A 12,136-nucleotide genomic window follows, 5' to 3' on the forward strand; every position below is an offset into this window, starting at 1 on the left:
TGTATGCCTTAATTAGATAGCGCCGGTAAAGAGATAACCGGAAATAAGGGAGTGAGAGATACAACACAAGTCAGATACAACTCAGCCAGACGAAGCAGTGATGTTGCAGTCAGCATCTTAATCCTTAAACCACCACCAAGTGCTGCCTGTTCTTCAAAAGAGGATCCTTTATTATGATTAAAAACTAATCAGCCCAATGTCCTTTGGTATTATGTCCATATTGGATGAAGTCTGGGCTTACTTCATACCCTCACACTCTGCCTGGGTATAGGAAGGATATAGAGGGTGGTCTGGGCAGTGAGCCCAGCTTTCATGCAGGAGACTAGAGCTCATCTCCTGTCACAGGACACCAACTAACGTTCATATTTTTAATGATTGTTCCCTAACACTAGCCTCATTTTGCCACAACCACGATCGAAAACCTGACGGACTTGGTTAAGCTGAGTTTGAAAAATGTTGGCACTGGACTTTGGGTTTGGGGTTTTACTTCTGAGTTAAATATTGAGGTTCCCGTCTGGCAACAGGGTTGAAATGAAGATAACTCAAATCTCTTTTCTCCACAGTATCCCGGTGGTGTAAAAACATCTGTCTGTACCCAAACACAGGAGGTTGGACTTGAACTGAAAATCACAAATTTGATATTGGTTGGGAATTTTTGTTTAGGTCTGTAATGTTTGCTTCTTCAGAAAGTGAAACACACGATCAGTTGGATTGAGGTGAAGTGACTAACTTTGGTCAAGAACATTCAACTCTTCAGTTGCTTTGTCTGCAGGTTTTGGATCACTGTGTCCTAAAATCCAGGGATTACGTATAAAAAAACATGAATGTGGACAAGCTGAAAAACATGACTGTAGCCTCAGTATCAATGTTTGGAGGAGAGGTGGAGAGGAAATTCATACACACTGCACTGCAGGCTCCCTTTAAAAAGCAATGACGACAGCAAGGAAGTGAAGAATCAGCGCTCTTTTATTTAGCTGTATTTTTGTCTGGATGTATTTTTTCCTTTCAGTGTGAGAGAACCTTCGACTTTATCTTTATTCAGGCCACTCAGATTTGCATGAACACTTCCTCCTGATCTGTATGCATCTTCTCAATTGAACAAGCTGGTTCCCTGACTCAATTACAGATTCATTGAAAGCGCCTGTCCATCATGCCTTGATCCGATTATCTTGTTGTCAGGCTGCTCACTCACTCACATCATTATATTACAGAGGGAAGCCTATGGAATTACAGTGCTATCTATCACAGCCTATACTCCACGGTCCATATATCCTGAATGACAGACTGCCTGCGACATACCGAATGTTTGACCCAACCTATTGAGAATATAGTGTCTCTTCAGCTATGCAAAGTTGTCACGGGCAGGAATGGGTGTGAACCATTTATATGGCAATTAATTTGCACACACAGGGCATGCACTGCAGAAATATGCAGATATGGAGAGAGAGAGGGGCAGGAAGGAGAGGGAGACAGTACAGGAGCCACATGAGCTGACCTTTGGGTTATAATGGGCTATGAATATGTGTGTGCACATAATGAGATTTACAAATTGTTGCAAATACCCAGTCTGGGATTTCGTTCAAGATGTTTGATGCCTCAACATGTTTTATCGGCCTTCACTAAATTAACAAAATGTCTCCTTGGGCATTTCATCTGCCCACACCCAACCGGGCTTATTACCAAATACTTTAACATTTTGCTTACTTTAGGACTTCTGCCCATAAATATTATCGCCAAAGTAAGTTTGAAAGTTTAAAAATCATTGGAGTAACTTTCAGTTCAAATGGAAGCAAGAAAACTGATGGTTTGGATGAAATTACATGTCACCTCAGCTAATTTACCTGACAATATATTCATGAGAAAATTTCATATGTCACATTTGTGCATGGCTGGAAAAATGGAATGAATCTAAGAGTTGTGTGAAAACGCCCAATTACAGTCCTTGAACTTTGTATGTGTGTGTGTGTGTGTGTTTCTGTGTGTGTGTGTGCTTTGCTGTTTTTCCTTTACCTTAATTCAACCTTCCAAACCAGTCCTGTCTGTGACAACATAACCTGAGCCCTTTTCATATCCATGAAGGTCAGCGCTACAGGGAACATGATTCAAGAAACAGATCCTGATCTCCTGCATAATTCTGAAACATGTTTAGTATCTTTTATTTTTGCAGTGATTGAATTTTATAGTTGCTTTTTTAATATTGTTTTTGCACAGGGATAATTCTGGTGTATTACAACTTATTTCTGTAGTTTTGGTGTTCATTTGTACTGATCATGATAACTGATATCTAATTACCAAAGTCACTGGAATGTGAAAACACAGTAACGAACAAAAGACAAAAGAAGATGTGAACAAACCATAACATTAAAACTTATTTGGAGATAAAGCCGCAAGTGACACGTCAGTAGTAATTTCTCATCTGCCAGAAAACGTTGTTGCAAGATGTTTGGATAAAAACTTACTGTGTTTGTTTAAAACCGATAGGATTGTCTGATTGACTTTGTTGTGGCAATGTCACCACAAACCCCTCAGCAATTCAACCAAATGTTGTCATTCATCAATAGGAATGAAGGCCAGTTACTATCAAACGAGCAGCATTTCAAACAGTTCATTTAAATAAATCTACATGAAAACACTGTGGGTTTGATGTGTATCTACAGTACTGTATATATGCACGCATGTTTCTGTGTGTTTGTCCTCTCACTTGTTGCGGCAGTAGAGGGCCATGCACAGGGTTCCCAGGAGGCTGATCGCCATGGCGATGGATGTGATTGACAGCACCTGTCTCTTGTACACCTCTTTGCTCTCTGTAGGGAAACAAACAAAAAAAAAAAACAGAGGAAGGAGCTGCATTAATGTCTGAGCAACACACTGTTTGGGAATAATGTCACGGGTCACTTACATCTGTCAGCATGTGTGTATGAGAACGGAAGAAGGGAAGAGAAATATGTTTAGTGAGTCTTTATGAGTGTGTATATCTGCGCAAAACCCCAAGTCAATATTTGCAGAGCTTCTGAATTAATACTATACAGTAATCTCACCATAACGCAGAATTAAACATGGTCTTGAGGTTTGCACTTACCCATTTTTAATCTCTAATATTACTGTTTTGTCGTACCCAAACAGCCATTACAACTCATCACACAACAGATCTCTTGAGGTGTCTTTCCTGTAATTACTTTTACCATAAATAAACGAAACAAAACTGAAATAAAACAACAACTCGAAACACATTTACAATACACCAACACAACATATTTACAATCCTCCAGCAACGCCTGCTATTCTTAGTTACCACACAGCCCATTTTATCAGCTCTACCACATCGATATAATGGCACAATAGACTGCTTTTGAAATGGATGCCACATGAAATGGAGCTTGAACACATGGAGACACAAAGAGTTATGGCATGGACGGACGCCATTAGTGGAGAAAAATGGAAGCTGTCCTGTTTGCTACGAACAAGTAAATCATAGTTGCCTTCGGGTACATTAATAGGCGATCAATCAGGTTTTATTTAGCGAGGCTCAGACCTTGGAAAAGCATGAAGATGACACAAGGTGTTGGGGTTTTACATTGAGGTGATTGAGACAAATTTCTACTGCGGTTGAGTTTGAATGGCCACTTTAGTACAAAAAGGATAAAGTTCAGTTACAGCCGCCGCCGCCGCCCTCAGTGAGTAAGCGCAGAAATTCACACAACCACAACCTTCTCAGCTATAGAGCGGCGCATCTGCAACCACTGCGTCTTGCTCAAGGGCATCCTGACAGCAGGCAATGAGGTAGAGTGTTACTAATTCATGACCACATCCAGATTTTTCAAACCAGGGATCTGTCAGCACAAGCATATAAAGCTACTGAAGCCCGCACAGATGCTGCATCACCTATCAGACATGTGGCGTGTCATACAGTCTATTAGTCCATTGCCAGTGCATCTTTTTCTGTCTCCTGTGTCTCTATTTGTCTCCCTCCATCTATGTGTAAGTTATGTTTGCGCTGTTGTTTTGATGTTTAATCAGCCTGAGTCATCACATTGGCTCATTGGCTATGATTATATCATTAGAGGGAGCTGGGGGCTGTCCTACGGGAGCACGCTGAGGTTGAGACAGACATGCAGAGTAGAGAAGAGAGAGAGGGATGAGGGAAGATATGAGGAATCAGACAAGGAGGCAGAGATGCACTGATCTCTCTTTTTTTCTGTCCTGATACAGATTAGTTGCAATGAATTCCGGTGTATGCACATACATTTTATTACTTTTATTACTATATATCTCAAACTGATCACTCCTTAAAGGTGTCCTCCAGCCATTTAACGTTGCACTTCCATAATGTTTTCAGACTTGCAAGAGTCTGAATAAGCAGAATGTGCAAGGACTGAGCCTCAAAAACATTTTCACTCAGTCCTCCCTTCATTTTTCAAATGTTAGCCGAGCTCTCTCCAGAGCTTCAAAAGGCACAATTTACATCTGTTTCTTTCAGCTTACATAGTAATTTGACAGAATAATCTTAACCCTCATCCAGATCCATTTACTAGCTTCTCCAAGGGCTTTGAACAGCATCTCTCAGTTGCCATCGGGACATAAAGTGTGAGCAAACAACCTCCGCTGACGAAAACTGTCAAAAGCTCTGGGAAAAGCAAGAAAGCAGAGTTTGAGTTGAGAGTATTTTGTCAAATTATACAAGTTTTTTTTTCTTTCCGCAGGATGAGTGGCAAATAAAAGCGTAAAAATTTGAGTTCCTGTAAAGGAGGAGGAGGCTTTTTGTAATTTTCTAATAATTTCAACGTCACGGCGACAGAGAAGGAGCACCTGATGCGGATTTGTCATGTCTGGCTGTCGCCCTGTTTGTTTGATAACAGTATCAGCGCTGGTAATGACTCCGTGTATCAGAGGAGACTGTCGCCCCGAGAAAAATGACAGCATCAGTTGCTTCAGCAAACGCCTTGAAGCTACATACTCAAGGCTTCTTGATACAGGAGACTGCTTTTTGATATTTGTTTCCTCCTGACAGTCAATATTTCTTTTAACCATGACCTTAATAAAGCAGGTATTTAAACCCAAACCACAATCTTTCTAAACCTTACAAAACCTTAACCAGAGTTCAGATTTGTAGCAGTTCTGGAAGACATTGACGAACGATGCAGTCCGCTGATAATGATGCTAATAAGTTTGGTTCTGGAGGGTAATTAAACGATTGGAAAGGTGATAGAAGGAAGTGTTGGAGGAGGAGAGGAGCAGATACAGAAGGTTTTTCATCTGTGCCAGAAAATGAAAAAAAAAAAAAAAAACACTCAACAAAAGTCTTTTTATGGTTGGCTGAGGTGGAAAAGATGTCGCTCTGACACTGTAAACAAAAAGTGATGGAAACAGATTAAAAATAAAAAAAAGTAAAGATGATGCTGGGGATTTAGATGGAAGACAAGGACGGGGATTGAAAATTGAAACTCTAACTTGTGACAACATCTTGTCCTGTCTGCCACACTATACTTACACACCCACAAACACAGATTTTACTGACACTTTTTTTGTAGTTAGTGTGGAAAAAAAAGTTCAGGGTATCACCCAGAGTCAAGCTTAAATGTTACTATACTGTATGCATGCAGCACGCTTGGTGTGAGGCCTATCATACAGTATGTGGCCAAGGTCAAAAAGTACTTCGACCTTTCCTCCAACCCTCCCACGTCCTTATTTGGACACACCGACGGTATGCACAAACACACACTCCCCTTGATGTGAATAAATCATACGACTCGGGAGAGGAAAAGCGTGTTCATGTTCCATCTGTGGGGCCGCGAGGTCACGTCTTCTATTTATTTTCACTTCAAAACTCAGTGTTCTGCCCCGTACAGCCCCTCTGGTTGCTTATTTGCAGCAACATTAAAGAAAAATATGATTAATATTTTACACTAAAGGTGGTAGCAGCAGCGCTGCAGAGCTGCCGCTCTGACCTTTTTGTACGTGTGTAATCATATACATTCAGAATGTGTTAACAGCAGCCATGTTTCTATACAGGTTGGATGGGTAGAAATCAATAAGTGATGTAGTGAAGCGGTGAAATGCGCTTACCTATTATCCAACAAAGAACAAAGCTTTTAGCCTTTGTTGCTTTAAGTATTATGACATATATCTTGATATTATAGACACAAAGAATAGTACGTGCTGAAGTAAATACAACACAAAGGCTGAATATTCAACATGTCCATCCAAATATCATTAATAAAGCTCCATTCATACATACATGTCAAACAGGTCCAACCAAATTTCAAGTAAAGAAGCAACTTGGAGACATTTTTGGTTGCATTTGATTAGATTTTGCTCAAAGAACTAAAAAACAATAACCAAGTCATCACTGCTGTAGTACTTGTTTAGTCCTGACTTGAGATATGTTTTGTCTTGGACTTGATCTTTCCGAATATTCTAGTTAGTCTTGACCAATGAGGGTATAAAGAAAGGACAGCACATGAGTGACGTCACTCAAGTTTCCGAAGCTGAAAATATGTGGCGCTGGTCGCCACCGCGTTGGCTGTACTGAATCTTCCACTTCCCGGCTAATCTGAACATCAGCAAAAGATGTGGATCATTACTGGACCTCCGTTGGGTTCGAATGATGCCTGGCTGCTCTAATAAGCCATCTGAAATCAATCAGAGGCCACGCTGTTAATAATGCGTCCAAATATAACTTAAACTCGACAGATATAGTCTTGACTACAACACTGGAGGTTACACAGGATGACCTACAGGCCTCACGAGTGGCCATCTTCTCAGGATCTACTTTACTGAACAAGCCAAAACAATAACAGCACAGTCAAACTGTTGGTGACAGCGCAGACACATGTACTCACTACAGAGGTGAGTAAAGTCTGGGGACAGGCTGAGGTGGCATTTTGAGAGACACGCTGACTCTGATGAGAAAGCTTAGTCTGCATGGTGAGGGTTCATGACACATAAACAGAAACAGAGGACACGTGAGTGCTCCATCATTATCAGATTATTTTCTACTAAAGTTATCAAAATCTCTTTCAAAATAAGTTTCCTGTTCCATCTAGGCAATATTAGGACGTGTGATGTCCTGATTTTAAGTCACAGGCAGTGCCAGGTTTTGTGAGTCATTATCGAATGTTTTGGCCATATGGACGAGTCAGACTGCTGGCAGTCACTGACACTGTCAGGGTCTGTTGCAGATATTAGGTTAAGGTTTATTAAATTGTGTTGCATTTGTACAATTATAAATTGAGCGGTGGCTTCTGGTTTGAGGGCAGTAAAACTTAATGTTTTGTGGCAGCGCTTTGGAATCGGTTCAAGGTTGACAGAGTGGCAGAATCCGGATGAATGATGGTAAAAGGTCAGTTTTGGCTGACTGCTGCACAAACAATCACGGTAACATATGAACTATAGTTAGAACCTTAATCACAGCTAAGCATAATGTTATTTCAGATCAATGAGGTCTTAGTTTCTGTACGGATATGCAGCCGCCAGACAGATCAAATATCATTAAACTGAGCCACAGCTCACTGCTGCTTGAAAATAAAAACTCACAGATGAGTAATAAAGTAGTGGACTTCATTTCCATGAGTACTGCTAATCACATGTTCATTTAATCAAAAACTTAGCAATCATTTCAATGAAACTTTCAGTGTGTTTTCAAGGATGTGTCATGTAAGTAAACTGCATGTCGTCAGCAAAATCTCTCCTATTACAGGTCAAACTGTGCCACAACTGGACTTGAAAATACCCAGCTTTAGGGGGGGGCCATTGCGTGGGTCAGATACCAGCTCTGCTCTGTATAACATGTGCTGAGAAGAGCTGAGATTGACAGGGATGGATGAAGAAACGGAAAGACATAACAAGTATTAGAGTAAGAGGACAGAGCACAGAGGAGGGAGGGAATGGATCCTCCTGAGCATTCGACTTTTCATGCCCCACACAGACCGCTGATGGAGGATAAAACCTTTATTTATGAAGGTCTGCTGTGCTAGAATAAGCATGCTCTCTTGGCTGGTCACGGTCCTTTCCTCTATTACTCGGATGGCTTTATTCGGCCATTTACATACTGACTATATTTAGGAGAGCGGGGACCATTGTTTCAGCTGGTGATTCTCTTTCTATCTTTTCTTCTCCTTCTTACATATTCTCTCTTGCTTCACGGTCTGATAGATGTTATCCACACCTTCATTCCCTTCTGAGACTATCATTGTTTGTTGGTGTTAGGTGGTGCTGACTACTTTACTAGCTTCCAGCATGGGATCAAATTGATTTTAAAATACAGTTTGTTTGTCTGCCACATCTTGTGCATCACACCTTTTAACCTCTTGACTCTCCTCAGGGTTTCTGGTCAAATGAGGTAGTCTGAACTAAAGCTGTTGGCTGTGGTCTAGGTTGAAACAAAAGCCTTTGCTTGATACGCCTGGCTAGTAGACTGTAATAACAGGACTGCCCTGACAACTGAAGCTTCAAAGGCCATATTTATTTTGTAGTTTTTGGCCTGTATCTGTGACATGTGTCCTTACACTTCAGATTTTTAGCCTTGCCATGAAAGTTTGTTGGGTTGTGCTTTATAAATAATGCAACTTGACTTTTAAGATGGTGGTGCAGCTGTGGAAATATCTTAAAAATCTGCTGCCCCTGCTGTGGCTTGCAAAGCTAGCTTTACAAAAATGAATGGCCCAAGATACGTTTTATATTCAGCAACCGACTGGTTTCAAAACTAAAACCAAAAGAAAAGTTAAACTCTTCTTTTAGGTTTGAAAAAAAAAAATCAAAATTGGTATTCAAGATCTTGAAACCTGAACTCTGCTGTCATTCACTTGTTCTTCTATTCTGTATCCACAGAAAGTTCTGCATTTTATGTTTCCGGTGGCAGAAGTACCCCTTTATTCGAAAAACAAAGCTGAACCTTGAGGAATTCAAACCTCACACAAAAGATCCACAGGAGAACAGTGATGCTGTCATTGCTGCTTCACTCCTGTCTCTCTGTCTCTCTTCTCTACTTATCTTCTTTTCTCGTATTTGACCTAATGTTCTGAAGACACAATGCATTCAAGGCCTTGTCAAAGACAAGAGCGGAATGAAAACTTTTTCTACTTAGCCTACACTCCTAGTGGACAACTGCATGACATAAATGTCACTAACTCCTATCACTGCTGTCAAGATGTACTGTATGTAAAGCCCAGCTCCTACACCTTAAACCCTCGGATGGAAATAGAAAATCAACATGACTTAAAATCTATCCCACCCTTTAAAATAGCTGTCTGTAACACTTTGCTCCAACATTGATTTACAACCAGGTGGAACATCTTCCAGTCAGAGCTCAGTGATCTCTGATGGAAAGGAAATATTGATGTCCACATGAGTGACTGACTAGATACAGTGAAAATGTCTCCCCTTTTTTGCCAAGCGGTATAAAAAATGTATAAAGAGGAAAGCCGGATCCAAGAATTCTTGAATATATTCTCTGTTTCATTAAGTCTTGGGTGGGTGGTGTCCGATATGGAGAGATCTCAACCTTCAGACGCTTCTTTTCTAATTTTAACCTCAGAAACTGACTCTGTTGGAGGGGAGCAGTTCATTCTCTATAAATCATGCATAAGGCTATGGGATGTCTGTGGAATAACTACCATGTGATTAGAGTCTATTGCAATCTTATACACAATTCTGCCATAAACTCTACGTTTATGATGTTTGTTGACAATGTCGTAAAGGCGTTCATTAAACAAAATAATGCACTGAATGCCGTTATATTCAGAGATGTGACTAATATTCTGAGCCCTCATATAAGTGATTTATGACGGCAAAGGAGGAAACACTGAATATAATTTTAATAAACTTTAATTTAAATTATAATTCAGTTTTTTATTTAGTTTTCTGAAAATGTCACCCAAAACTGAACATTAAGAACTTTGTATGTGCTGGGTTGCATTAGATTATTAACCGATTAACCATATTCAGAGCTCCATTTTGTGACATGTTATTAATACATCAATTTCTATCCATTTCCTGCGACTGCTTATCCTCATGAGGGTAGCAGAGGGGATGAAGCTGATCCCAGCTGGCATTGGGCAATATATCCTCAGCATAATCAAGTATTAATGTATCTATAATTAATTAAATAAAGCTCACTTGTGTTAATGTGGCCAACATGCTAATGATACATATTGCTAAGATGTGGGAACACAGTAACAGAGTAGGAAACATGAGCAGTCAGATGATCCGATGAGAAGCTTTATCCAGATTATCTGAAACACTTTATTCGAAGTTAAAAGTGTAAGCACACAACTACAGCGAGAACAAAGGGTCAAAGTGGGCCAGTCTGTTAAAACATTGACTGATTGTCATGTTTCTTGCCAAATCTGATGTCTTTTCATCAACATTGTTCCCAGATATCAGCAACTAATATTATTACCACCACTAGGTATAAGCCCAAGCTATCAAAAATAAAGAAATAAGTTCTCATGAAGCAGAACTATACTTTAAAAGCCCCGTTTACAAAAGAAATGGAGCACTGCATTGGTTTAGACAGAGCACTGAAGTCGTGCTTAGCTGTAATAGCAGATTTAGTCATGCACCACCAGTGGCTCATTTACCAGTCGATTGCTTACTAGCTGAGTAGCCTTCAGGTGTGGACAGTGGACTTTACAACACACACCTCCTCTTTCTCTTGTTAAGTGTTAAGATTTTGGTTTTGTTGGCTTTTACTATGATTTAATGTTCCTGTATGTTTTCATTAAAGAGGGATTAGTTGGGATTACTCCGGATTCTCCTCTAGCCAGTTTCTCGGAATAACTGTGTCCGACAGACATAATATCAATCTGTGGATGACAAGGATTCTTCCAGATAATGACATGGCATCAGATGCAATAAACAGCTTACAGGAAGAAATGTAGATGATTCCCATAACCCACACTACGTATCTTCCCCACGTGTAGCTCTTTTCGCAGTATGTATTCATTTAAGTGAACTAATAACAGGAATCTGTAACAGTGAAGTTTCAGTGATTCGGTGTGTAAGCCTTATACTTTCTTCTTTCTCAGGAGAAACAGCTTCCAAAGCCACCGACATTGACAAGCCAGGGTTGAGTGTGGGAGGTGCTTATCTATCCATGCACCGCTTAACACAATGCTGGGAAAGACATTGGCAGGACTAGAGACGTTAGCTAGGCAAAGTAAATGTGGCAGGCTGAACAATGTTGCTGAGGCATAAAACCTCACAGTGAATATAAATGGAAGAAAAACCTGCAAGATAGTCCTGTGGAATAGATCATCTGTCACTGCCAAGTTTGCATAGCCTCAGCAAGTTTCCCTGGGAAAGCTTTTGTTCGTTTCACTGCAAATGCAGTGGCCTTGCAGCAGAAAGAAGAAGAAGAAGAAGAAGAAAAAAAAAGAAGTGTGGCACTTCTTGTTCCTGTGAAATTTCACTTTGAGAATGCAAGGCGATTTTTCGGATAAAGCAATGGATGCTTTACTAAACCTGTCTGTGTGGAAAGGTCCCAAATTATAAACAACTTAGAGAGTGAGGGGTTCTAGTTCTACAACAAGCCTCCATGTTTTTAACTAGCGTTCCTGAGCTGTGATACCCGACACAGAAGCTGCGAGGAGAGCCAAGAACAGGAGAGAGGGGAGCTTGGCAACGACGAGGAGGAGCCGCTGGCATACACCCTGTGCAGCCTCGCGAGGCACGTGCATGGGAAACACACAATCATTGGGCGAATCTCATCTAACTCGCCTAAACAAAAACTAAAAAACACACACTTTTGAACATGCGCCATGCATGTGCACACACACATACACGCACGTCTTAATGAGGAACGCATTTGGTAACAGTGCCAACATCATAAAAACTCCCTCACTGTACCCTGCCTGCCTCTCTGTTCTCACTGTTTCCAAGGAGACTGCAGCACATTGGTATTCTGAAGGGACACTTCATAAGCAATTGTGAGAGAAAGAAAGAGAGGGAGGGCAGGAGCGAGAAAGAGAGCATAAAGATAGAGATGGAGCAGAAAGTAAATACATATATGTAGGGAGAACAGAGAGAGAGATAAAGAAAACTGGCTGATGTTTCAAAGAGACGCTGTACAGCATGTGCGCAGAGAAGGGTTGATGGCTGTGAATATGCACATTTATACAGATACCATTCATCTTCACTT

At 40.6% G+C, this 12,136-nt stretch overlaps 1 protein-coding gene across 2 annotated transcripts in view; it reads right to left on the bottom strand.

Moving 5' to 3' along the window:
* Positions 1 to 12,136, bottom strand: part of nrg3a (neuregulin 3a) — a 315,969-nt gene that overhangs the window by 19,256 nt on the left and 284,577 nt on the right. For both annotated transcript variants that reach the window (XM_027276560.1, XM_027276567.1), the window contains one exon: positions 2,702 to 2,804. In XM_027276560.1, coding sequence (XP_027132361.1) covers positions 2,702 to 2,804 — 103 coding nt within the window. The remainder of the gene's footprint in view (positions 1 to 2,701; positions 2,805 to 12,136) is intronic.

The sequence above is a fragment of the Larimichthys crocea genome, chromosome III (assembly GCF_000972845.2).
Source record: "Larimichthys crocea isolate SSNF chromosome III, L_crocea_2.0, whole genome shotgun sequence".
NCBI lineage: Eukaryota > Metazoa > Chordata > Actinopteri > Sciaenidae > Larimichthys > Larimichthys crocea.